The sequence below is a fragment of the Somniosus microcephalus genome, chromosome 2 (genome assembly GCF_052327205.1).
Source record: "Somniosus microcephalus isolate GS21.2 chromosome 2, FLI_Smic_1.0, whole genome shotgun sequence".
Lineage (NCBI taxonomy): Eukaryota > Metazoa > Chordata > Chondrichthyes > Squaliformes > Somniosidae > Somniosus > Somniosus microcephalus.
In genome coordinates, this window is record NC_140988.1 from 89,359,567 (window position 1) to 89,387,535 (window position 27,969).

At 56.6% G+C, this 27,969-nt stretch overlaps 1 protein-coding gene across 2 annotated transcripts in view; it reads right to left on the reverse strand.

The window, feature by feature from the left end:
- Positions 1-27,057, reverse strand: part of LOC147122795 (E3 ubiquitin-protein ligase MARCHF1-like) — an 881,994-nt gene extending 854,937 nt beyond the window's left edge. The window contains exons 1-2 of one of the 2 annotated variants that reach the window (XM_086010972.1): positions 26,852-27,057; positions 15,224-15,436 (exon numbers count right to left, since the gene is read on the reverse strand). In XM_086010972.1, coding sequence (XP_085867098.1) covers positions 15,224-15,322 — 99 coding nt within the window. In that variant the 5' untranslated portion in view covers positions 15,323-15,436; positions 26,852-27,057. Of the gene's footprint in view, positions 1-15,223; positions 15,437-15,540; positions 15,948-26,851 lie in introns of those variants that run through there. The other variant, XM_086010963.1, reaches the window with a different exon arrangement.
- Between the last annotated feature and the right edge of the window lie 912 nt (positions 27,058-27,969).

Sequence of the window (27,969 nt, forward strand, 5' to 3'; positions counted from 1 at the left end):
GATTGTTGACGGGGGGGAGATCGTGGTCGGGGGGAGATCGTGGTCGGGGGGAGATCGTGGTCGGGCGGAGATCGTGGTCGGGGGGTCATCGTGGTCGGGGGGAGATCGTAGTCGGGGCGAGATCGTGGTCGGGGGGAGCTCGTGGTCAGGGGGAGATTGTGGTCGGGGGAGATTGTGGTCGGGGAGAGATCGTGGTCGGGGAGAGATCGTGGTCGGGGGGAGAGCGTGGTCGGGGGGAGAGCGTGGTCGGGGGATAGATCGTGGTCGAGGGAGAGATCGTGGTCGGGGGGAGATCGTAGTCGGGGGGAGAGATCGTGGTCGGGGGAGAGGTCATGGTCAGGGGGAGAGGTCATGGTCAGGGGGAGATCGTGGTTGGGGAGAGAGATCGTGGTCAGGGGAGATCGTGGTCGGGGGAGATCGTCGTCGGGGGAGAGATCCTGGTCGGGGGGAGATCGTGGTCGGGGGGGAGATCGTGGTCGGGGGAGATCGAGGTCGGGGGAGATCGAGGTCGGGGGAGATCGTGGTTGGTGGGAAATCGTGGTCGGGGGGAGATCGTGGTTGGAGGGAGATCGTGGTCAGAGGGAGATCGTGGTCGGGGGGAGATTGTGGTCGGGGGAGAGATCGTGGTCGGGGGGACATCGTGGTTGGAGGGAGATCGTGTTCGGGGGGAGATCGTGGTCGGGGGAGATCGTAGACGGGGGAGAGATCATGGTCGGGGAGAGATCCTGGTCGGGGGAGATCGTGGTCGGGGAGAGATCGTGGTCGAGGGGAGTTCGTGGTCGGGGGGAGTTAGTGGTCATGGGGGAGAGATGGTGGTCGAGGGGAGTTCGTGGTCGGGGGGAGATAGTGGTCGGGAGGACATCGTGGTTGGGGGGAGATCGCGGTCGGGGTGAGATCGTGGTCGGGGGAGATTGTGGTCGGGGGGAGATCGTGGTCGGGGAGAGATCATGTTCGGGGGGAGCTCCTGGTCGGATGGAGATCGAGGTCAAGGGGGAGATCGTGGTCGGGGGGAGATCGTGGTCAGGAGAGATCGTGGCCAGGAGGAGAGATCGTGGTCAGGGGGAGACCGTGGTCGGGGGAGATCGTGGTCGGGGGAGATCGTGGTCGGGGGAGATCGTGGTCGGAGGGAAAGATCGTGGTCGGGGGGAGATCAAGGTCGGGGGGTGATCGTGGTCAGGGGTAGATCGTGGTCGGGGAGAGATCGTGGTCGGGGGGAGATCGTGGTCGGGGGGAGATTGTGGTCGGGGGGAGATCGTGGTCGGGGGGAGATCGTGGTCGGGGAGAGATCGTGGTCAGGGGGAGATCGTGGTCGGGGGGAGATCATGGTCGAGGGGGAGAGATGGTGGTCGAGGGGAGATCGCGGTCGGGGTGAGATTGTGGTCGGGGGAGATCGTGGTCGGGGGGAGATCAATTTCGGGGGGTGATCGTGGTCGGGGGGTGATCGTGGTCGGGGGGAGATCATGGTCGGGGAGAGATCGTGGTCGGTGGGAGATCGTGGTCGGGGGGAGATCGTGGTAGGGGGGAGATCGTGGTCGGGGGGTGGTCGGGGGGAGATTGTGGTCGGGGGATTTCGAGGTCGGGGGAAATCGAGGTCGGGGGAGATCGTGGTTGGTGGGAAATCGTGGTCGGGGGGAGATCGTGGTTGGAGGGAGATCGTGGTCAGAGGGAGATCGTGGTCGGGGGGAGATCATGGTCGGGGGGAGATCGTGGTCGGGCAGAGATCGTGGTCGCGGGAGAGATTGTGGTCGGGGGGAGATCATGGTCGCGGGAGATCGTGGTCGGGGAGAGATCGTGGTCGGGGGGAGAGATCGTGGTCGGGGGGGTGATCGTGTTCAGAGGGAGATCGTGGTCATGGGGAGATCGTGGTCTGGGGTGAGGTCATGGTCAAGGAGAGATTGTGGTTGGGGGGAGAGATTGTGGTGGGGGGAGAGCGTGGTCAGGGGGAGAGATCGTGGTCGGAGGGAGATCATGGTCGGGGGAGATCGTGGTCAGGGGAGTAAGTGGTTGGGGGGAGACCGTGGTCGGGGGAGATCGTGGTCGGGGAGGGATCGTGATCGGGGGGGTTATCATGGTCGGGGGGAGATCGTGGTTGGGGGAGATCGTGGTCGGGGGGGATCGTGGTCGGGGGGAGATCATGGTCGGGGGGAGATCGTGGTCGGGGGAGATCGTGGTTGAGGGGAGATCATGGTCGGGGGAAGATCGTGGTCGGGGGGTGGTCTTTACAGGGGAGATCGTGGTCGGGAGAGATCATGGTCAGGGGAGAGATATCGTGTTCGGGGGCAGATCGTGGTCGGGGGGAGATCATAGTCGGGGGGAGATCGTGGTCGGGGGAGATAGTTGTCAGGGGAGAGATTGTGGTCGGGGGGAGAGATCATGGTCGGGGGGTAGAGATCGTGGTTGGTGGGAGATCGTGGTCGTGGGGAGATCGTGGTCGGGGAGGAGATTGTGGTTGGGGGAGAGCGTGGTCAGGGGGAGAGATCGTGGTCGGAGGGAGATCATGGTCGGGGGGAGATCGTGGTCGGGGGAGATTGTGGTCAGGGGGGAGATCGTGGTCGGGGGGGAGATCGTGGATGGGGGGAGATTGTGGTTGGGGTGGATCGTGGTCAGGGGGTGATCGTGGTCTGGGGGAGATTGTGGTCGGGGGGAGATCATGGTCGGCGGGAAATCGTGGTCGGGGTGAGATCATGGTTGGGGGGAGATTGTGGTCCAGGGGAGATCATGGTCGGGGGGAGATCGTGGTCGGGGGGAGATCGTGGTCAGGGGGAGATCGTGGTCAAGGGGAGATCGTGGTCGGAGGGGGTGAGATCGTGGTCGGGGAGAGAACGTGATCGGGGGAGATCATATGGTCGGGGGTAGATCGTGGTTGAGGGGAATTCGTGGTCGGGGGGAGTTACTGGTCGGGGGAAGAGATCGTTGTCGGGGGGAGAGATCGTTGTCGGGGGGGAGATTGTGGTCGGGGGAGATCATGGTCGGGGTGGAGAGATGGTGGACGAGGGGAGTTCGTGGTCGGGGGGAGATAGTGGTCGGGAGGAGATCGTGGTCGGGGGGAGATCGTGGTCGGGGGGAGATCGTGGTCGGGGGGAGATCGTGGTCGGGGGGAGATCGTGGTTGGGGGGAGATCGTGGTTGGGGGGAGATCGTGGTCGGGGGCAGATTGTGTCCGGGGGGAGATCGTGGTCGGATGGAGATCAAGGTCAAGGGGGGCATCGTGGTCGGGGGGAGATCGTGGTCAGGAGAGATCGTGGTCAGGGGGAGAGATCGTGGTTGGGGGGAGACCGTGGTCGGGGGAGATTGTGGTTGGGGGGGAGATCGTTGACGGGGGGGAGATCGTGGTCGGGGGGAGATCGTGGTCGGGGGGAGATCGTGGTCGGGCGGAGATCGTGGTCGGGGGGTGATCGTGGTCGGGGGGAGATCGTAGTCGGGGCGAGATCGTGGTCGGGGGGAGCTCGTGGTCAGGGGGAGATTGTGGTCGGGGGAGATTGTGGTCGGGGAGAGATCGTGGTCGGGGAGAGATCGTGGTCGGGGGGAGAGCGTGGTCGGGGGGAGAGCGTGGTCGGGGGATAGATCGTGGTCGGGGTAGAGATCGTGGTCGGGGGGAGATCGTAGTCGGGGGGAGAGATCGTGGTCGGGGGAGATCGTAGTCGGGGGAGAGGTCATGGTCAGGGGGAGATCGTGGTTGGGGAGAGAGATCGTGGTCAGGGGAGATCGTGGTCGGGGGAGATCGTCGTCGGGGGAGAGATCCTGGTCGGGGGGAAATCGTGGTCGGGGGGGAGATCGTGGTCGGGGGAGATCGAGGTCGGGGGAGATCGAGGTCGGGGGAGATCGTGGTTGGTGGGAAATCGTGGTCGGGGGGAGATCGTGGTTGGAGGGAGATCGTGGTCAGAGGGAGATCGTGGTCGGGGGGAGATTGTGGTCGGGGGAGAGATCGTGGTCGGGGGGACATCGTGGTTGGAGGGACATCGTGTTCGGGGGGAGATCGTGGTCGGGGGAGATCGTAGACGGGGGAGAGATCATGGTCGGGGAGAGATCCTGGTCGGGGGAGATCATGGTCGGGGAGAGATCGTGGTCGAGGGGAGTTCGTGGTCGGGGGGAGATAGTGGTCGGGAGGACATCGTGGTTGGGGGGAGATCATGGTCGGGGGAGATCGTGGTCAGGGGAGTAAGTGGTTGGGGGGAGACCGTGGTCGGGGGAGATCGTGGTCGGGGAGGGATCGTGATCGGGGGGGTTATCATGGTCGGGGGGAGATCGTGGTTGGGGGAGATCGTGGTCGGAGGGGATCGTGGTCGGGGGGAGATCATGGTCGGGGGGAGATCGTGGTCGGGGGAGATCGTGGTTGAGGGGAGATCATGGTCGGGGGAAGATCGTGGTCGGGGGGTGGTCTTTACAGGGGAGATCGTGGTCGGGAGAGATCATGGTCAGGGGAGAGATATCGTGTTCGGGGGCAGATCGTGGTTGGGGGGAGATCATAGTCGGGGGGAGATCGTGGTCGGGGGAGATAGTTGTCAGGGGAGAGATTGTGGTTGGGGGGAGAGATCATGGTCGGGGGGTAGAGATCGTGGTTGGTGGGAGATCGTGGTCGTGGGGAGATCGTGGTCGGGGAGGAGATTGTGGTTGGGGGAGAGCGTGGTCAGGGGGAGAGATCGTGGTCGGAGGGAGATCATGGTCGGGGGGAGATCGTGGTCGGGGGAGATTGTGGTCAGGGGGGAGATCGTGGTCGGGGGGGAGATCGTGGATGGGGGGAGATTGTGGTTGGGGTGGATCGTGGTCAGGGGGTGATCGTGGTCTGGGGGAGATTGTGGTCGGGGGGAGATCATGGTCGGCGGGAAATCGTGGTCGGGGTGAGATCATGGTTGGGGGGAGATTGTGGTCCAGGGGAGATCATGGTCGGGGGGAGATCGTGGTCGGGGGGAGATCGTGGTCAGGGGGAGATCGTGGTCAAGGGGAGATCGTGGTCGGAGGGGGTGAGATCGTGGTCGGGGAGAGAACGTGATCGGGGGAGATCATATGGTCGGGGGTAGATCGTGGTTGAGGGGAATTCGTGGTCGGGGGGAGTTACTGGTCGGGGGAAGAGATCGTTGTCGGGGGGAGAGATCGTTGTCGGGGGGGAGATTGTGGTCGGGGGAGATCATGGTCGGGGTGGAGAGATGGTGGACGAGGGGAGTTCGTGGTCGGGGGGAGATAGTGGTCGGGAGGAGATCGTGGTCGGGGGGAGATCGTGGTCGGGGGGAGATCGTGGTCGGGGGGAGATCGTGGTCGGGGGGAGATCGTGGTTGGGGGGAGATCGTGGTTGGGGGGAGATCGTGGTCGGGGGCAGATTGTGTCCGGGGGGAGATCGTGGTCGGATGGAGATCAAGGTCAAGGGGGGCATCGTGGTCGGGGGGAGATCGTGGTCAGGAGAGATCGTGGTCAGGGGGAGAGATCGTGGTTGGGGGGAGACCGTGGTCGGGGGAGATTGTGGTTGGGGGGGAGATCGTTGACGGGGGGGAGATCGTGGTCGGGGGGAGATCGTGGTCGGGGGGGAGATCGTGGTCGGGCGGAGATCGTGGTCGGGGGGTGATCGTGGTCGGGGGGAGATCGTAGTCGGGGCGAGATCGTGGTCGGGGGGAGCTCGTGGTCAGGGGGAGATTGTGGTCGGGGGAGATTGTGGTCGGGGAGAGATCGTGGTCGGGGAGAGATCGTGGTCGGGGGGAGAGCGTGGTCGGGGGGAGAGCGTGGTCGGGGGATAGATCGTGGTCGGGGTAGAGATCGTGGTCGGGGGGAGATCGTAGTCGGGGGGAGAGATCGTGGTCGGGGGAGATCGTAGTCGGGGGAGAGGTCATGGTCAGGGGGAGATCGTGGTTGGGGAGAGAGATCGTGGTCAGGGGAGATCGTGGTCGGGGGAGATCGTCGTCGGGGGAGAGATCCTGGTCGGGGGAAATCGTGGTCGGGGGGGAGATCGTGGTCGGGGGAGATCGAGGTCGGGGGAGATCGAGGTCGGGGGAGATCGTGGTTGGTGGGAAATCGTGGTCGGGGGGAGATCGTGGTTGGAGGGAGATCGTGGTCAGAGGGAGATCGTGGTCGGGGGGAGATTGTGGTCGGGGGAGAGATCGTGGTCGGGGGGACATCGTGGTTGGAGGGACATCGTGTTCGGGGGGAGATCGTGGTCGGGGGAGATCGTAGACGGGGGAGAGATCATGGTCGGGGAGAGATCCTGGTCGGGGGAGATCATGGTCGGGGAGAGATCGTGGTCGAGGGGAGTTCGTGGTCGGGGGGAGATAGTGGTCGGGAGGACATCGTGGTTGGGGGGAGATCGCGGTCGGGGTGAGATCGTGGTCGGGGGAGATCGTGGTCGGGGGGAGATCGTGGTCGGGGAGAGATCATGTTCGGGGGGAGCTCCTGGTCGGATGGAGATCGAGGTCAAGGGGGAGATCGTGGTCGGGGGGAGATCGTGGTCAGGAGAGATCGTGGTCGGGGGGAGATCGTGGTCGGGGGGAGATCGTGGTCGGGGAGAGATCGTGGTCAGGGGGAGATCGTGGTCGGGGGGAGATCATGGTCGAGGGGGAGAGATGGTGGTCGAGGGGAGATCGCGGTCGGGGTGAGATTGTGGTCGGGGGAGATCGTGGTCGGGGGGGAGATCAATTTCGGGGGGTGATCGTGGTCGGGGGGTGATCGTGGTCGGGGGGAGATCATGGTCGGGGAGAGATCGTGGTAGGGGGGAGATCATGGTCGGGGGGTGGTCGGGGGGAGATTGTGGTCGGGGAGAGATCGTGGTCAGGGGGAGATCGTGTTCGGGGGGAGATCGTAGTCGGGGGAGAGATCGTGGTCGGGGTGAGATCGTGGTCAGGGGGGGAGATCGTGGTCGGTGGAGATCATAGTCGGGGGAGAGATCATGGTCAGGGGGAGATCGTGGTCGGCTGGAGAGATCGTGGTCGGGGGACATCGTGGTCGGGGGGACATCGTGGTCGGGGGGGACATCGTGGTCGGGGGGACATCATGGCCGGAGAGAGATCTTGTTTGTGGGGAGATCGTGGTCAGGGGGGGATCATAGTCAGGGGAGAGATCGTGGTCGGGGGGTAAGATCGTGGTCAGAGGGAGATCGTGGATGGGGGGGAGATCGTGGTCGTGGGGAGAGATCATGGTCAGGGGAGAGATCGTGGTCGGGGGGGGAGATTGTGGTCGGGGGGAGATCGTGGTCGGGGGTAGTTCGTGGTCGGGGGTAGATCGTGGTCGGGAGGAAATCGAGGTCGGAGGTAGATCGTGGTCGGGGAGAGATCGTGGACGGGGGGAGATCATGGTCGGGGGGAGATCGTGGTCGGAGGGAGATCGTGGCCGGGGGGAGATCGTGGTCGGAGGGAGATCGTGGTCGGGGGTGACATCATGGTCAGGGGGAGATCGTGGTCAGGGGGGAGATCATGGTTGGGGGGAGATCGTGGTCGGGGGGGAGATCGTGGTCGGGGGGAGATCATGGTCGGAGGGAGATCGTGGTCGGGGGGGAGATCGTGGTCAGGGAGAGATCTTGGTCGGGGGGAGAGATCGTGGTCGGAGGGAGATTGTGGTCAGAGTGTGATCGTGGTTGGGGGGACAGATTGTGGTCCGGGGGTGATCGTGGTCGGGGAGAGATCGTGGTGGGGGGGAGATCGTGGTCGGGGGGAGATCGTGGTCGGGGGGGAGATCGTGGTCGGGGGGGAGATCGTGGTCGGGGAGAGATCGTGGTCGGGGGGAGAGCGTGGTCGGGGGGAGAGCGTGGTCGGGGGGAGAGCGTGGTCGGGGGGAGAGCGTGGTCGGGGGATAGATCGTGGTCGGGGGAGAGATCGTGGTCGGGGGGAGATCGTGGTCGGGGGAGATCGTCGTCGGGGGAGAGATTGTGGTCGGGGGAGATCGTGGTCGGGGGAGATCGTGGTCGATGGGAAATCGTGGTTGGGGGGAGATCGTGGTCGGGGGAGAGATCGTGGTCGGGGGGACATCGTGGTTGGAGGGAGATTGTGTTCGGGGGGAGATCGTGGTCGGGGGAGATGGTAGACGGGGGAGAGATCATGGTCGGGGAGAGATCCTGGTCGGGGGAGATCATGGTCGGGGAGAGATCGTGGTCGAGGGGAGTTCGTGGCCGGGGGGAGTTAGTGGTCATGGGGGAGAGATCGTTGTCGGGGGGAGATCGTGGTCGGGGGAGATCATGGTCGGGGGGGAGAGATGGTGGTCGAGGGGTGTTCGTGGTCGGGAGGACATCGTGGTTGGGGGGAGATCGCGGTCGGGGTGAGATCGTGGTCGGGGGGGATCGTGGTCGGGGGGAGATCGTGGTCGGGGAGAGATCATGTTCGGGGGGAGCTCCTGGTCGGATGGAGATCGAGGTCAAGGGGGAGATCGTGGTCGGGGGGAGATCGTGGTCAGGAGAGATCGTGGTCAGGAGGAGAGATCGTGGTCGGGGGGAGATCGTGGTCGGGGGGAGATCGTGGTCGGTGGGAGATCGTGGTCGGGGGAAGATCGTGGTAGCGGGGAGGTCGTGGTCGGGGGGAGATCGTGGTCGGGGGGAGATCGTGGTCGGGGGGAGATCGTGGTCGGGGAGAGATCGTGGTCAGGGGGAGATCGTGGTATGGGGTGAAATCGTGGTCGAGGTGAGTTCGTGGTCGGGGGGAGATAGTGGTCGGGAGGACATCGTGGTTGGGGGGAGATCGCGGTCGGGGTGAGGTCGTGGTCGAGGGAGATCGTGGTCGGGGGGAGATCAATGTCGGGGGGTGATCGTGGTCGGGGGGAGATCGTGGTCAGTGGGAGATCGTGGTTGGGGGGAGATCGTGGTGGGGGGAGATCGTGGTCGGGGGGTGGTCGGGGGGAGATTGTGGTCGGGGAGAGATCGTGGTCAGGGGGAGATCGTGTTCGGGGGGAGATCGTAGTTGGGGGAGAGATCGTGGTCGGGGTGAGATCGTGGTCAGGGGGAGAGATCGTGGTCAGTGGAGATCGTAGTTGGGGGAGAGATCATGGTCAGGGGGAGATCGTGGTCGGCGGGAGAGATCGTGGTCGGGGGAGATCGTGGTCGAGGGAGATCGTGGTCGGGGGAGAGATCGTGTTTTGGGGAGATCGTGGTCGGGGGGTAGATTGTGGTTGGGGGGGAGATCGTGGTCGGGGGGGATCGTGGTCGGGGGGAGATCGAGGTCGGGGGAGATCGAGGTCGGGGGAGATCGTGGTCGCGGGGGAGATCGTGGTCGGGGGGAGATCGTGGTCGGGGGAGATCGAGGTCGGGGGGGAGATCGTGGTCGGGGGGAGATCGTGGTCGGGGGAGATCGAGGTCGGGGGAGATCGTGGTTGGAGGGAGATCGTGGTCGCGGGGGAGATCGTGGTCGGGGGAGATCGAGGTCCGGGGAGATCGTGGTAGGGTAGAGATCGTGGTCGGGGGGATCGTGGTCAGAGGGAGATCGTGGTCGGAGGGAGATCATGGTCGGGGGGAGATCGTGGTCGGGGGAGAGATCATGGTCGGGGGAGAGATCATGGTCGGGGGGACATCGTGGTCGGGGGGACATCATGGCCGGAGAGAGATCGTGTTCGGGGGGAGATCGTGGTCGGGGGGGGGATCATAGTCAGGGGAGAGATCGTTGTTGGGGGGAGAGATCGTGGTCAGAGGGAGATCGTGGTTGGGGGTAGTTCGTGGTCGGGGAGATCGTGGTCGGGGGTGAAATCGTGGTCGGGGGTGAGATCGTGGTCGGCGGGAGATCATGGTCGGGGGAAATCGAGGTCGGAGGTAGATCGTGGTCGGGGAGAGATCGTGGACGGGGGGAGATCATGGTCGGGGGGAGATCGTGGTCGGAGGGAGATCGTGGTCGGGGGTGACATCATGGTCAGGGGGAGATCGTGGTCGGGGGGAGATCATGGTTGGGGGGAGATCGTGGTCGGAGGGAGATCGTGGTTGGGGGGAGATCGTGGTCAGGGAGAGATCTTGGTTGGGGGGAGAGAGCGTGGTCGGAGGGAGATTGTGGTCAGAGTGTGATCGTGGTTGGGGGGGACAGATTGTGGTTGGAGGGAGATCGTGGTCGGGGGGAGATCGTGGTCGGGGGGAGATCGTGGTCTGGGGAGATCGAGGTCGGGGGAGATCGTGGTTGGAGGGAGATCGTGGTCGTGGGGGAGATCGTGGTCGGGGGAGATCGAGGTCCGGGGAGATTGTGGTAGGGTAGAGATCGTGGTCGGGGAGATCGTGGTCGGAGGGAGATCGTGGTCGGTGGGGGAGATCGTGGTCGGGGGCAGATCGTGGTTGGAGGGAGATCGTGGTCGGAGGGAGATCGTGGTCGGGGGGAGATCGTGGTCGGGGGGAGAGATCGTGGTCGGGGGAGAGATCGTGGTCGGGGGAGAGATCGTGGTCGGGGGGACATCGTGGTCGGGGGGACATCGTGGCCGGAGAGAGATCGTGTTCGGGGGGAGATCGTGGTCGGGGGGGATCATAGTCAGGGGAGAGATCGTGGTCGGGGGGTAAGATCGTGGTCAGAGGGAGATCGTGGATGGGGGGAGATCGTGGTCATGGGGAGAGATCCTGGTCAGGGGAGAGATCGTGGTCGGGGGGGAGATTGTGGTCGGGGGGTGATCGTTGTTGGGGGGAGAGATCGTGGTCGGAGGGAGATCGTGGTCAGGGGTAGTTCGTGGTCGGGGAGATCGTGGTCGGGGGTGAAATCGTGGTCGGGGGTGAGATCGTGGTCGGGGGAGAGATCGTGGTCGGGGGGAGATCGTGGTCGGGGGGAAATCGAGGTCGGAGGTAGATCGTGGTCGGGGAGAGATCGTGGTCGGGGGGAGATCGTGGTCGGAGGGAGATCGTGGTCGGGGGGAGATCGTGGTCGGAGGGAGATCGTGGTCGGGGGGAGATCGTGGTCGGAGGGAGATCGTGGTCAGAGGGAGATCGTGGTCGGAGGGAGTTCATGGTCGGGGGGAGATCGTGGTCGGAGGGAGATCGTGGTCGGGGGGAGATCGTGGTCGGAGGGAGATCGTGGTCAGAGGGAGATCGTGGTCGGAGGGAGATCGTGGTCGGGGGTGACATCATGGTCAGGGGGAGATCGTGGTCGGGGGGGAGATCATGGTTGGGGGGAGATTGTGGTCGGAGGGAGATCGTGGTTGGGGGGAGATCGTGGTCAGGGAGAGATCTTGGTCAGGGGGAGAGATCGTGGTCGAAGGGAGATTGTGGTCAGAGTGTGATCGTGGTTGGGGGGACAGATGTGGTCCGGGGGTGATCGTGGTCGGGGGGAGATCGTGGTTGGGGGGAGATCGTGGTCGGGGGGAGATCGTGGTCGGGGGGGGAGATTGTGGTCCGGGGGAGATCGTGGTTGGGGGGGAGATCGTGGTCCGGGGGAGATCGTGGTTGGGGGGGAGATCGTGGTCGGGGGGAGATCGTGGTGGGGGAGATCATGGTCAGGGGAGAGATCGTGGTCGGGGGAGAGATCGTGGTCAGGGAGAGATCGTGGTCGGGGGGAGAGATCGTGGTCGGGGGAGAGATCGTGGTCGGGGGAGAGATCGTGGTCGGGGAGAGATCGTGGTCGGGGAGAGAGATCATGGTCGGGGAGAGATCGTGGTCGGGGAGAGAGATCGTGGTCGGGGAGAGAGATCGTGGTCGGGGGGGAGGTCGTGGTCGGAGGGAGATCGTGGTCGGGGAGAGATCGTGGTCGTGGGGAGATCGTGGTCAAGGGGGAGATCGTGGTCGGGGGGAGATCGTGGTCGGGGGGAGATCGTGGTCAAGGGGGAGATCGTGGTCAAGGGGGAGATCGTGGTCGGGGGGAGATCGTGGTCGGGGGGAGATCGTGGTCGGAGGGAGATCGTGGTCGGAGGGAGATCGTGGTCGGGGGGAGATCGTGGTCAAGGGGGAGATCGTGGTCGGGGGGAGATCATGGTCCAGGGGGAGATTGTGGTCGGGGGGGAGATCGTGGTCGGGGGAGATCGTGGTCGGGGGAGGTCGTGGTCAGGGGAGATCGTGGTCGGGGGAGATCGTGGTCGGGGGGTGATCGTGGTCAGGGGGAGATCGTGGTCAGAGGGGGGTGATCGTGGTCGGGGGAGATCGTGGTCGGGGGAGATTGTGGTCGGGGGAGATCGTGTTCGGGGGGTGATCGTGGTCAGGGGGAGATCGTGGTCAGAGGGGGTGATCGTGGTCGGGGGAGATCGTGGTAGGGGGAGATCGTGGTCGGGGGAGATCGTGGTCGGGGGGTGATCGTGGTCAGGGGGAGATCGTGGTCAGAGGGGGTGATCGTGGTCGGGGGAGATCGTGGTCGGGGGAGATTGTGGTCGGGGGAGATCGTGTTCGGGGGGTGATCGTGGTCAGGGGGAGATCGTGGTCAGAGGGGGTGATCGTGGTCGGGAGAGATCGTGGTCGGGGGGAGATCGTGGTCGGAGGGGGAGATCGTGTTCGGGGGAGAGATCGAGGTCGGGGCGAAATCGAGGTCGGGGGAGAGATTGTGGTCAGGGGAGAGATTGTGGTTGGGGGGCGCAATCATGATCGGGGGGGCGATCGCGAGGGTAGCGGATCGTGGTCGGGGAGAGATTGTGCTTTAGGGGAAGAGATTGCTGGGGGAGAGATTGCGGGTGTTGAGGTGTGGGATCGATGTCGGGGAGAGATCGCGGGGGTGGGGAGAGCGTGGAGGTGGGGGGAAATCGTGGGGGGAGATCGGGGCAATTTGGCAGTCATGGAGCTGGAAGCAGCTAAACTTGTTGGGCCGGGAGGAAACACTTCTGTTCCTCCTGGCCCATAAGTCGTGCTGTTGAGGCACTTACCTTATGGATCCTGCCCTTCTCACCTTATCCCCATCGGGTTTCCTGAGGCTTGCTTCCTTAAAAGTTTTTAACATCCGACCCGCTTCCTGAGAGCAGATTGGATGCCCACCCACCTCACCTTGACTCCAGTAAAACCGGAAGTGGGCAGGTTGAGGTCAAGTTGGGGTCTGGCCAAACCCACCCGTTCTTGGGGGTTAAAATGACTCCCATAATGTAAATACAGGTGCCACTCCCATGATTTGGCCTCCGGTGAGACCACCTCAAGCATGTACATTCTTAAATGGTGCGTAGCCCTCAGTATAACTACAACCAGGTCAAAGCCAACTTTTTCAACTGTAAAACTGAAACTTTCAATAATCTCAAGCTGTCCACTGGCCCATCTTTGAACTTCCAATATTAGAAAAGAGCTGGCAAGAAAGTCAATTCTTTTCAAGTATTAGAAATGTTTGGAATGCTTACTGGAGTTTGTGATTGAAGCAGAGATCATGGACCGGAATCTTCTTCGAACTGCTCCCACTTCTCTGCTGCATTTCTGGCAAAGCTGGGGAAATGGAGCGAGGGCATCTCTGAGAAACTTCCGGGCCCATTTCAAATTTAAGAACAGGGAAGATTGGTTGGCTGAAAGAAAGTGGGTAAAAGAATATGGGAACAGGGCAGGCACATACTGCTCTCGTGGAGGATAAACACCAACGTGGACTAGTTGGGTCGAGCGGCCTGTTTGTGTGTTGTAATTTCTATGAAATTTTATGCTACTGGCTGTGATTTCCCCTGACTGGGGAATAGTGTGAATGGGCAGTATAACTCAGTGCTGTCTACTCATGCCATTCAAAAAACAGCTATCTGCAAGTATAATTGGAACACTGATGAATATTTAAATATATCACTTGGTCTAAAAATCCTTTGATTACATGAAGACCTTGATGGCCCGGAATTTGCAGTGGGTAATAAGAGCAAATGAGCAGTGTTCGCTGTTATTACCCCTTTGAAACTGACCGCAACTTCAGGATTTCGAGCCTGCGCATCTAAATGCAGAAATCCTGAAGCTGCGCTGTGGACCTCCCCCATCCCCTCCACAGCCGGCAATCAGTGCAATCAGGGAAAAATCAGTGAAACTGACGAAAACTTGAGCGTTTCCGCGTAATATTGGTGCTAAATATTCAATTAAAAGTTAGGCCTTGTTGGAATAGGTGTAACTGGGGTTTTAACAGCATATTGACTGCTAAACAAATCTGATGGCCCTGAAAAACTCATTTTAATTTTGTGGAGTGTCAAATTTCTCCATTATATTAAAAATTACAATTTTTAAGAAACTTAGGGGGAAAATTGTGTGGCGCCCATTTTGGGGCACTAATGTCACTGGGGCACTAATTTTAACGGCCTGAAAAAGTTAGCGCCCCTCCATCATAAATTCAGTAGTAGCGCCCCAAGTAGGAGTAGGACAGCTACTGGAAAGCGCTCCAACTCCTGCTTGGGGCGCTACTACTGAATTTTACGTTGGCATGTAGCGCCGCGTCATTGCAGGCCTCCTCCCCTGATTAAAGGAGAGGGGCCTAATGCTGCGCACACCGGGGCCCTGCTGGACCACCAGGGAGCAGGGTGCTGTGAAAACAGCCCGGCACTCAAGAGGAATGCCAGGCTGAGCGATCGCGGCCGGCACCCCGCATACAAAAGCGGAAGGGGGCAGGTGCTGGCAGTCGACCGAAATAAAAATGGCCGCCCGACACCTGCCTCTTTAACTACCGCCGCCGCTGCTGCAAAACCGCCCCCTGACCCTGTCGCACATATCGTCCGCCAATAGATCAGGAGGCGCAAGGGATGTTTGCGGCCGGGGCGCAAGTGCGGCACTGCGCACGGCGATGATGTCATTGCCGGCGGCGCAGCGGCGTGGGCCCTACCGGCTACAGCCGCCGCTTACCTCCCGCTGAATTTTGCGGGAGGTGTTAGCAGCACTGCGCCTGGGTGATAGGGGATTTGTGCCCCATTAGCGCCCCCCAGGGGTGCTAACAAGAGGGACAAACCAACCCAATTGGTCCCCCCTAAAAAAAATTATATTTTTTAAAAGTTTGTTCATATTTATTTCAGGTTTACCTTTTCCCCTTGTGAGAGCCTCAATCTTTCTTTTGCTCTCTAATGTTTTTAAAATGTCAGAATAAAAGCAACTTATTCACTTCCTGGTTCCCCGTCTGTGAGAATTCTGCATTATGATTGGCTGCTTAGACAGCCTGTTGATGTCACTGCAGCTTGTGCTATGGGATTCCCACTACACCACACTAATCTTACTTGCACATCAAAAATGGCGAACTTCTCGTCACAGAGATCGCGAGATCTTTGTGGACAGCTTTTGTCGGGGCCAGCAGCAAACACCTTTGCTCGCCGCTGACTACAAATGTCAGGCCTTTGTTTAGCATACAGTCTGAGTTCACTTTAAATTTAAACATCATAGACAGTAACACAGAACCAGCAACAGTAACCACCATGGATGAAGCATCCAATGCGATTAGATCAAGCCTTTGTCTTACCTCCATATCCTTGTTCTTCTCTTTATTCCTGCCTGTTGAGCTTCTTCCATTACTAGAGGTTTCCCTTGCTGGGACGACTGAGATCTGCTGCAGTGGCATGTTACTGTTGAGGCTACTGTTAGATACCAGATTGGACGGATGTCTTATGCTTCCACTTCCCCCAGGTAAATCACCTGCATGATTATTCACATCTTATTTCTGTTAGGTTCCATTCTGTAAATAAATCAAATACACATGTATATAATACACTTCTATCCACACAATGAAGGCTGTACACTAATGTCCCACATTCATTTCTCTTCCAAGGTTTAACATACCAAATATGAGCAAAACCTGAAATCCTGAATTCTAACCAAATTGAGTTGAACTTCACTCAAGTCATAACTCGACCATTCTGCCACCGGAATCCCACAGTGCAATTTGCAAGCCAATTCAATTTCTATGGCTTCTACTAACTGCCATGGAAACAGAGGGAAACTAGGTCTCTCAGGCACCTATTATAAAATGCTTCCATTAATGGCAAAAAACTCCCACGTTCTCAGTTGCTGCTGCTGTTCAACCGATTCCCCCTGAGTTTTCCAAGTGGTTAGAGACGCAGCGGTATACTGACTGGGTAAATAGGCAGAAGGCAGAAAGGCTTAGTGTCCTATTTTAGAAAAATCCCATCCTTCTGGAGCAGCACGTCAGCCTGCTGGGTAGTTCATGCATTTAATCTGCTTAGGTCATTGCGATGAGAATGGCCCTGACTATACTAAGAAGTAGCACAGAATCAATGTGAAGGAAAAAGGAATCAGAGATAAACCCTTCAGTACCTTATTACCTTTGTATTGCTTACTGAACAGAAGCTCGCTTAATAAAAATTCAAGCTGCAATTCATTACTGCAACACAGTGCTAACTGATAAATGACTGTCTGATATTTCAATTTTTAAAATATGTTGTGCCATCATTAGGTCCCTATTATTCCACAAAACTCAGCATAAGTTGTTTGCTTTGTCACTGTATGACTGGTTATGCTTCTACAGGACTGGCCCTGTCAGTTTTTCCAATCCCTTGAGAAGAGGCACCATAGTATAGACAACTAAACACACAACAAAGATAAATAAGTCTGAATGTCAGCTAAGATCTGACCCCAGGTCCTCGAGCGGGCAAACCAAATCTCTCTTGTATGGGCCATTAGTCTGCTCTGATTGACTCCCTCCAGCTTTCATTACTTCCCTTTGGAATGTGGCTTACCTTCAATCAGCCTATCCAACGTTGAAACGCATTATAAATTAGAATCTTCATCCCTGTTCTCTGTATCGCTAACTGCTTCCTCCCCAATCTCTGTATTACTGTCAACCCAACCTCTTCAATATCTTTTACTACATCTCGAATGATGATAAAAAGATTAAGAAAATATTCAATGAAATAAGAGACAGCAATAAAGGGTCTTACTTCAACAGGTACTTTAAAGGAATAGTTCAGAGTGAGAATCTACAGTAACTCGATTATTGAGCACTAGCTGGAGTGCCCGGCGGTGCCGAGGGTTTTTTGAGGGCATGTTGTTGTTGGAAGAGAGAGAGAGAGAGACTGGGGGGAGAAGAGAGAGACTGGGGGGAGAAGAGAGAGACTGGGGGGGAGAGAGCGACTGGGGGGGAGAGAGAGAAAGAGAGAGAGACTGGGGGGGAAGAGAGAGAGAGAGAGACTGTGGGGAGAAGAGAGAGATGGGGGGGAAGAGAGAGAGAGAGGACTGCTGCATTTAGTTCGGGATTAGCCTGGAGAGAGAGGGGGGGAAGGAGCGCCTCAGGCCTGGCCCGATGGACCCCTGCAAAGGAAGGAAGGAAGGAAGGAAGGAAGAAGGCGAGCTCTCCCTCCCTCTCCCACCCCTCACTCTTTCCCTCCCTCACCCTCTCTCTCTCCCTCACCCTGTCTCTCCCTGCTTTACTCTCTCTACCTCCCTCCCCTCTCCTCTCCCTCCCCTGCCTGTCTCCTCACCCTCCCTCCCCCCTCTCCTCTCCCTCCCTCCCCCTCTCCTCCCCCTCTCCTCACCCTCCCCTCCCCCTCTCCTCACCCTCCCTCCCCCCCTCTCCTCACCCTACCTCCCCTCCTCTCCTCTCCCTCCCTCCCCCTCTCCTCTCTCTCCCCTCTCCCTCCCTCCCCCTCTCCTCTCCCTCCCTCCCTCCACTCCCTCCCCCCCTCCTCTCCTCTCCCTCCCCCCTCTCCTCTCCCTCCCCCCCCTCTCCTCTCCCTCCCCCGTCCTCTCCCTCCCCCCTCCCTCCTCTCCCTCCCCCTGTCTCTCCCTGATTTCCTCTCTGTCCCTCCCTCCCCCTCTCTCTCTGCCTTTCCTCAGAGCACGGATGCGGTGAGCTGAAGCCCCCATTTGCGGATCAGCGCCTCAGGGACGGGCCGGTGCGTGGCCTAGCGCGTGAGGCCCGGCCGGACTCACCTTAGCTCAGGTCGCGCTCTGGGCCGCCGCCGACATTGACGCGCGTGCTGACTCCCGCCCCACCAGCCTTTACTAAGATGGCGGCGATGGCTATGCTCGGCCCAGTCCCGCGCCGCCAGCCTTTACCAAGATGGCGGCGATCGCGGGGCGGTCCCAGCAGGACTGGCGGTGCCTAGCTCAGGCGTGGCTGGCGAGGAGAGGCCGAGGCTTCAAGGCCTGCAGGTGGGGTAACCCTCCAAGGTTGCGGCGCCCGGCGGAGGCAGCGAGTCAAGAGGAAAAAAAAGGGTGAAAGGTAGGAAAATTAATCAGCTTAGAAAAAATATTAGAAATGAATTTACTTTTTTTAAAAACAATTTCCCTCCACACACACAGAAAGTGGGAAAAATAAACACACAGAAAGTGGAAAAAATAAATCAATAGTTAGAAATCAAGATGGCTGCCACTCACCTCAGCTCAGAAGGATAGGCCCGCCCACACACATAATGAACCGCCCCCCCCCCCCCCCCCGTGATGCACCGATTGGTCAACCATCATGTCACTCAACGCTAATGAGCGAATTTTGCCGTTTTTTTAACCTTTTTTGTATACTGTCGGAACAATTTTTGTCTGACCAAAAGGTAAATACGCCTATTAGACTCCCCTAATGATAAGCTTTCTTTTGATATAACATGCGTGTAGGTACGCTGTATAACTTTTGAGTGTATAGTGGACAGACAGACAAACAGACAGACAAACAGACAAACAGAGAGACAAACCGCTTTATATATATGATGATGAAGAAGATTCAACTGAAAACACAGCAGTGTAATCTAATGCTTTAAAAACAATGGGTTGGAAATCCACAGGGTTGGTGGGGCGGGGAGAAAGAGAGGCTGAGGTGTAAGTGCCGGAATTCGCCCTCCTGGGGCCGCGAGCGCTATCCCCACCAAAGTTTGCAGGGTTGGGAAGGTCTCACTAAGTACATAGGAATGACAGGTGCTCACACCAGTAAGGGTGTGCCTGGGGCACCCACCTGCCAAGGAAGCTGTATACTGTGGTATTGATTGCTGGGGTCTGGGGAGGGGGCAGGATCCCTCTAGAAGGCAATTTACTGGCCCACTTGGATCCCTTATAAGAGGCTAATAATAATTCAAAAATGTAACTTATCGCTCTTCAGGGGTCCAGAGCATGACCCATGTCTGGAGCCCCAGTTGGGTCCCACAACTGCCAATTGGCAGCCTGGTGAGACCAAGTGTTCCATTAGGTGTACTGCCGCCGATGATACGCCAGGTGCCTGTAAACCCAGGGTCACGGTGTTGGCAGCTTCCAACATAGCCTTGTGCCCTCTTATACAAGCTCTGACCCGTACAAGGCCCCATAGAATCCCTGACATAAATCGTATCCAGGTCCCCGTCTCATTTTCTGCCCTATTGGTGCAGTCCCATTGAGTTAAGGCCAGACTGTGGCGGAAGGGAATGGATTATTGGTTCCAATATCATCTACAAGTTAAAAAAAAAGTTAAGGAATGAGAAGCTAGGGGATGGAAGACTGAAAACTGAGGATTCCAGAGAGTTCCAGAGAGCAGTGGTTGGGCCAATCTGGAACTGATTTCACATTACACAGGACAGATCCAGATCCAAAATAAAAAGGCAGAGAACTTACTTGAAGTTAAAACAGTAATTAAAAATAAAATATAGTAAAACTAATAAATAATGCAAAATTAGATTTAAGATAGCATGTATACCATAGGGAGAGAGAATGAGGAAAAGCAAAAATAAATAGGACAGAGGAAAGTTGTTTTATCTCCACAGCACTCAAAGCAAAAGTGGATTAGCAATGCCCGCAGATAAAAATCAATGTCAATTGCACTAGATTTTGTAACTATTTTTGTACTTATGAAGGGAGAGAAATGGGGACGAGTTGACCACACGTTAATAGTCAATAGGCAGAAATTCTAACTCTTCAAGTCCTCAAACATTAAAGCTCCAGTGTCATACAGAGCAATAAAATGGAGGCTGTAAACACCTCTACACACCAACATGTTACCAACATGTTATATTGGAGCACATTTATTTACAGTAAAGGTAATGGTGGATATCAGCCACCAGGGCTTAACTGCAGCCATGTCTGATACTGTCATGTTTTGCTTCTAAAATACGTGCATACTTGGCCAGCGACCATGGGCTTTTAAGAGTAAAAGCTTTAGTGAACATTGCTAATCCAAACTCTGATTGACCCACTAATCCACCCACTACAGCTTTAATAAGATTTATTACATCTCAGGGGGATACACTTCATGGCCTTGATTTAACTTGGGACGGGGTCAGTGTGTGGGGATTTCGGGGGGTTGGGGCAGGGCGAGTGGCAAGCTTACATGCTAAGGCCTGCAAAGACTTAACCTCCCGGGCCTCATTTACATTTCAACGTCACACTCCCACACAAATTCGGCCAGAATCACTGACTGGCTGGCGGGCAGGAGCAGAAATTCGGGCGACAGGAGGCCGCAGTTGGATACCAGCGGAAACAGTCCCCGGCACAAGGTAAGTCCGTCAAAGAGCTCGAGGAGAAGAATCCCCATCATGTAAGGAGGGGGGGAGCCCGGGGCAGGGGTGACCGAAGTTTTCCTGGTGAGCACAGAAGAGCACTCCTGCTGCTCCTGGTCCACAGGGAAACAAAGATAAATTAAAACTTACCTCTCTGGGCCTCTTCTGGCCCTGGCTTCCTGCCACTGCTCCCCCGCCCAGGCCTCAGGTTAAAACAGGCCCAAAAAACGTCATTGGAGCCTGACCCATATATCTAACAGGACCCCGTCGGCTAGGGGCGGGTGTTCTTGCCGCCTGCAATTTAAATTGCAGTCAGCCAGATTGGGGCAGGAAAGGAATGGGCAAGTCCCCTACTCCGCTTTAATTACCCTCTCCGCCTCTCCCACCCCGACTGGTTTTTACCAGGCAGGGGAGATAAAATTGAGGACCATGTTCCTATGTAAGAGGTCACACAACACCAGGTTATAGTCCAACAGTTTTATTTGAAATCACAAGCTTGTGATTTCAAATAAAACTGTTGGACTATAACCTGGTGTTGTGTGACCTCTTACATTTGTCCACCCCAGTCCAACACCGGCATCTCCACACCATGACCATGTTCCTGGAATGGGTGGGAAGGCAAATGTTTGGAACAAGGTAAAGCACAGCTCACCTGCGACAGCTGAAATTTAAAAATACGTACTGTGATTATATTGTGAAAGCTCAAGTCTGGCACAGAAGCAAAAGCTTCCATTGTTACCCTGCTAATGCACAGCCCCATAAGAATAGGAGGTGAAACACTCTCCTCTCCCAAACTCCCAAAACACAAGCCAGGTATCGGAACAGAACATAAATCTATTGAGATTCAGTTCAGTTATCAATCAGGTGCTATTTAAATGCCAGAAATCATGGGGAGTTTGAAATATGCAGTTACAGACCATCTTTACTGGTACTTCATGAGAACAATATTATCCACATTCCTTGTGGTACATTACAGACAGCATTAACTTAAACCATTCAATCGTAAATTAGGATAGTCATAGAGTCATAGTTATAGAGCACAGAAAGAGGTCCTTCGGCCCATCGTGTCTGCGCCGGCCATCAAGCCCTGTCTATTCTAATCCCATTTTCCAGCACTTGGTCTGTAGCCTTGTATGCTATGGCATTTCAAGTGCTCATCTAAATGCTTCCTGAATGTTGTGAGGGTTCCTGCCTCTACCAGCCTTTCAGGCAGTGAGTTCCAGATTCCAACCACCCTCTGGGTGAAAAAGTTTTTTCCTCAAATCACCTCTAAACCTCCTGCCCCTTATCTTGAAACTATGCCCCCCTGGTTATTGACCCCTCTACTAAGGGGAAAAGTTTCTTTCTATCTACCCTATCTATGCCCCTCATAATTTTGTACACTTCAATCAGGTCCCTTCTCAGCCTTCTCTGCTCTAAGGAAAACAACCCCAGCCTGTCCAGTCTCTCTTCATAGCTGAAGCGCTCCAGCCCAGATAACATCCTGGTGAATCTCCTCTGCACCCTCTCCAATGCAATCACATCCTTCCTATAGTGTGGCGACTAGAACTGCACACAGTATTCCAGCTGTGCCTAACTAGCGTTTTGTACAGCTCCATCATAACCTCCCTGCTCTTATATTCTATGCCTCGGCTAATGAAGGCAAGTATCCCATATGCCTTTTTAACCACATTATCTGCCTGTCCTGCTGCCTTCAGGGATCTATATACATGCACAGCAAGGTCACTCTGATCCTCTGTCTTTCCTAGGGTCCTACCATTCATTGTGTATTCCCCTGCCTTGTTAGTCCTCCCAATATGCATCACCTCACACTTTGCAGGGTTAAATTCCATTTGCCACTGTTCTGCCCATCTGACCAACCCGTCTATATCGTCCTGTAGCCTGAGGCTTCCCTCCTCGCTATTTACCACTCCACCAATTTTTGTGTCATCTGCGAACTTACTGATTATACCTCCTACATTCATATCTAAATCATTAATGTACACTACAAACAGCAAAGGACCCAGCACCGATCCCTGCGGTACACCACTGGACACAGGCTTCCAGTCACAAAAACAACCTTCGATCATCACTCTCTGCCTCCTGCCACTAAGCCAATTTTGGATCCAATGTGCCAAATTGCCCTGGATCCCATGGGCTCTTACCTTCTTGACCAGTCTCCCATGCAGGACTTTGTCAAAAGCCTTACTGAAGTCCATGTAGACTACATCAACTGCACTACCCTCATCCACACACCTAGTCACCCCCTTGAAAAATTCAATCAAATTGGTTAGACATGATCTCCCCCTGACAAAGCAATGCTGATTATCCTTGATTAATCCTTGCCTCTCCAAGTGGAGACTAATTCTGTCCCTCAGAATTTTTTCCAATAATTTCCCAACCACTGATGTTAGGCTCACTGGCCTGTAATTCCCTGGTTTATCTCAACTACCCTTCTTGAATAATGGTACTACGTTAGCTGTCCTCCAGTCCTCTGGCACCTCCCCTGTGGCCAGAGAGGATCTGAAAATTTGTGTTAGAGCCCCTGCAATCTCCTCCCTTGCCTCACACAGCAGCCTGGGATACATCTCGTCTGGGCCTGGGAATTTATCACTTTTAAGCCCACTAAAACTGCTAGTACCTCCTCCCTCTCAATGCTAATTTGTTCAAGTATATCACAATCCCACTGCCTGATTTCTATGCCTACATCATCCTTCTCCATAGTGAACACAGATGCAAAATATTCATTTAAAACCTCACCTACATCTTTCGGCTCCACACACAGATTGCCACTTTGGTCCCTAATGGGCCGTACTCTTTCCCTGGTTATCCTCTTGCCCTTAATATACTTATAAAACACCTTGGGATTTTCCTTTATTTTGCCTGCCAGTGTTTTTTCATGCCCCCTCTTCGCTCTCCTAATTTCTTTTTTAAGTACCCCCTGCACTTTCTATACTCCTCTAGGGCTTCCACTGTTTTTAGTCCTTTGTATCTGCCAAAAGCCTCCCTTTTTTTCCTAATCCATTCTTGTATATCCCTTGACATCCAGGGTTCCCTGGGCTTGTTGGTCCCACCCTTGACCTTTACGGGAACATGTTGACGTTTTACTCTCTCTATTTCCTTTCTGAATGACTCCCACTGCTCCGATGTGGATTTTCCTACAAGTAGCTGATCCCAGTCCACTTTGGCCAGATCCTACCTTATCATATTAAAATCGGCCTTCCCCCAATTTAGAACCTTTTTTCCAGTCCAGCTTTGTCCTTTTCCATGACTACCTTAAATCTCACCGAATTATGGTCACTGTCACCAAAATGCTCTCCTACTGACACTTCTACCACTTGTCCGGCTACATTTCCTAGAATAAGGTCCCGTACCGCCCCCTCTCTTGTAGGACTTTCTACATGCTAGCGCAAAATGCTCTCCTGGATGCACTTTAAGAATTCTGCACCCTCTAAGCCTTTCACACTCTGACTATCCCAGTTAATATTGGGGAAGTTGAAATCCCCTACATCTCCCCCTGACTATTTGGGGGCCTATAGTACACTCCCAGCAAAGTGCTTGCCCCCTTTTTGTTTTTAAGTTCTACCCATATGGCCTCATTAGAGGAACCTGCTAAGATATCATCCCTCCTTACTGCAGTAATTGACTCCTTGATTAATATTGCGACACCCCCTCCTCTTTTACGCCCCACCCCCCTGTCTCGCCTGAAGATTCTATACCCTGGAATATTGAGCTGCCAGCCCTGCCCCTCCCTCAACCATGTCTCTGTGATAGCAACAATATCATACTCCCATGTGTACATCAACACCTTCAATTCATCTGCCTTATCGCAAGACTCCTTGCATTAAAATAAATGCCACCCAGCCTTGCCATATTCCCTTGTGCCGTTACATATTTGCTCTGCCTTCCAGGCTGACTTGTTTTTTCCTCTATATTTGGCTGTGCATCACCCCCTACTATAGCTCCACTCTGTATCCCATCCCCCTGCCATTGAAATTAAGCTAATTACCACCTTGATAGCCATTAAAGCCACTTGACATTTAGTAACAAGTGTAGGTTGCAGCACACAGAGATAAAAGGGTAGAAATTGGCATGCTTGTGCCTGTTTCTCAGGTGTAAAATGAGAGAAGTCATATCAATTTAGCAGTGGCTGACCTGCGCCCAGTTTGCGCAGACATTGATCCCACTGCAAAATTCATGGGACCAATTTTTTAGATGTCCTGGACTCCTGGGTGGATGCCGAAAACAAGTGTTAGGAACCTTGACTATGTAAACTAGAGTCTAACACCTGTTAAAGGACACCTTTTGAAAATTCAGCTGCGATGAGCGGGGCAGGCGTTGGACCTACACGGTTTGGGATTCTCCAGCACTCCCGTGGCCGCCCACAAAAGGTAAGCAACAAAACTTTTTCCAAAAAGAAACCTTCATGGAGAGCCAGGAGGAGCAGGATTGCTCTTCCAAGCTCCACAGCAGTCCCAAAGACTGATGCCGGCCCCTGCTATTTCCCCACCCCACCGACCCCAATCGCCTTCCTCCAATGTTCGCCTCCCAGCTCCCGAACAAACCCTTCTCCCCCAAACCCAATTGCCCCCCCTCTCCCCACCCCGATCATCTCCCCACTCCCGATCACACCCTCCCCCCACCCCAATTGCCTCCCCCCTCCCGATCAACCCATTCTCTCCACCCGGATCACCTCCCCACTCCCGATCAATCCCCTCTCTCCACCCCGATCACCTCCTGATCACCCCCCCTCCCGATCAATCCCCTCTCCCCACCCCGATCACCTCCGACCTCCCGATCAACCCCCTCTCCCCCAAACCCAATTGCCTCCCCCCTCCCGATCAACCCCCTCTCTCCACCCCGATCACCTCCTGATCACCCCCCCTCCCGATCAATCCCCTCTCCCCACCCCGATCACCTCCGACCTCCCGATCAACCCCCTCTCCCCCAAACCCAATTGCCTCCCCCCTCCCGATCAACCCCCTCTCCCCACCCCGATCACCTCCCCACTCCCGATCACACCCTCCCCCCACCCCAATTGCCTCCCCCCTCCCGATCAACCCATTCTCCCCACCCGGATCACCTCCCCACTCCCGATCAATCCCCTCTCTCCACCCCGATCGCCTCCGCCCTCCTGATCACCCCCCCTCCCGATCAATCCCCACTCCCCACCCGGATCACCTCCCCACTCCCGATCAATCCCCTCTCTCCACCCCGATCGCCTCCTGATCACCCCCCCTCCCGATCAATCCCCTCTCCCCACCCCGATCACCTCCGACCTCCCGATCAAACCCCCCTCCCCCAAACCCAATTGCCTCCCCCCTCCCGATCAACCCCTTCTCCCCACCCCGATCACCGCCCCCCTCCCGAGCAATCCCCTCTCTCCACCCCAATCGTCTCCCCACTCCCGATCAATCCCCTCTCTCCCCTCGATCAACTCCCCCCTCCCGATCAACTCCCCTCTCCCGATCAAACCCCACTCCCCACCCATATCACCTCCCCCCTCCCGATCAATCGCCTCTCTCCCCTCGATCAACTCGCCCTTCCCGATCACCTCCCCCCTCCCGATCAATCCCCTCTCTCCCCTCGATCAACTCGCCCTTCCCGATCACCTCCCCCCTCCCGATCAATCCCCTCTCTCCACCCCGATCACCTCCCCCCTCCCGATCAACCCCCTCTCCCCACCCCGATCGCCCCCCCCTCCCGATCAACATCCTCCCCCCACCCCAATCACCTCCCCCCTCCCGATCAATCCCCTCTCTCCACCCCGATCACCTCCCCCCTCCCAATCAAACCCCTCTCCCCACCCATATCACCTCCCCCTCCCGATCAACCCCCACTCCCCACCCTGATCGCCTCCCCGCTCCTGATCAAACCACTTCTCCCCCACCCGATCGCCTCTCCCCTCCCGATCAAACCCCTCTCCCCACCCATATCACCTCCCCCTCCCGATCAACCCCCACTCCCCACCCTGATCGCCTCCCCGCTCCCGATCAAACCACTTCTCCCCCACCCGATCGCCTCTCCCCTCCCGATCAAACCCCTCTCCCCACCCATATCACCCCCCTCCCTCCCGATCAAACCCCTTCTCCCGCACCCAATTGCTTCCCCCCTCCCGATCAAACCCCTCTCCCCACCCGATCGCCTCCCCCCTCCCGATCAAACCCCTCCCCCCACCCCAATCACCTCCCCTCTCCCGATCAAACCCCTCTCCCCATCCCGATCACCTCCCCCCTCCCGATCAACCCCCTCTCTCCACCCCGATTGCCTTCCCCCTCCCAATCAACCCCCACTCCCCACCCCGATCGCTTCCCCCTCCCAATCAAACCCCTCTCACCACCCATATCACCTCCCCCCCTCCCAATCAATCCCCTCTCCCCACCCCGATCGTCTCCCCCCTCCCGATCAAACCCCTCCCCCCACCCCGATCGCTTCCCCCCTCCCGATCAACCCCCTCCCCCCACCCCGATCGCCTCCCCCCTCCCGATCAAACCCCTCTCCCCACCCCGATCGGCTCCCCCCCTCCCGATCAACCCCCTCCCCCCACCCCGATCGCCTCCCCCCTCCCGATCAAACCCCTCTCCCCACCCCGATCGGCTCCCCACCTCCCGATCAAACCCCTCTCCCTACCCCGATCACCTCCCCCTCCCGATCAAACCCCTCTCCCCACCCCGATCGCCTCCCCACCTCCCAAGACCTACCTTACATCCACTGAATGCTGTCGGGCACTAAAAATTTGATGCTATGAAGTCCACTTTATAACAGCTGCAAAACAATGTTGAATACGCTACACAACAGACTGGCGACAGTTAGCTAAGCAGATTGCTCAATGGAGCACTGGTAATTCACAGCAGCTGCACATTGTCTGTCTGCTCTACAGTATATTACAAGCCCATTTAGCTCAGCGGATTGGCTCAATAATTAAACAATCTGTTGACTATACTACTAAAACTCCTTTGTGCATTTGAGGGATGTTACCTGTCAAAATGTCACTCAAATCATGTGAGGTCACCTGATGGGATTGAGGGGACGGTCTTTTGTGCCACTGTGGCTGAAGTGCCACTTTACTGTGGGAATGAGCACGTACACTGTGCCCTGTATGCTCTCACTTGGGTACCACTGCATGTTATCAAAACAACTGCAACCTCTCACTTTTTATACTCTATCGCCAGGACAAAACCATCCATAACAAAAAGGGAAAGAGCAGACGCAGGAGGGGGGAAGCCCTAACCTTCATAAACGAATCCTATATGAGGAAGGAGCCTTGCAATTCCTGGGGAAGGAGGCTGTATAGGCTGCTGCCGAAAGGGAATTAAAAGGAATACTACCAGCTCGGATTCACGATAACCTCCCGCTGCTCCTTCTTATTCTATTCTCTCACTCACTTACTGACAACAAAGCATGTACTAAAACCCTTTATCATGCCGCTCTTTCCACTAAAGCTATATGCTGCTCAGAAGGACATCATTGTGACTCATCTTCTTCTCCTGTTTCTCCAGGTCTTTCGCAGGAAACAGAATTAAGCCCCAATAGAATCATAGGCTGGAATTTTGCCAGTGCTGAGAGGACGGGATCGGAGGTGGGTCAGCTGTGAAATTTGAAATGATTGACAGCGGGTCGGGAACCCACTGTCAAGCCGCCTCCATGCTAGTCTCCCAGATGTCGGGTCTGTCAGAGCTGAACAGACCCAACACCAAGTGGCGAGGGAGTCGATTTAGACCATTAGCTGGATTGTTAAGAGGCAATTAAGTGTTATTTTAAGGTTACCTTTAGATTTTTAGTGGTTGCCAACGGTTTCCCACTGCTCGGGGATCACATC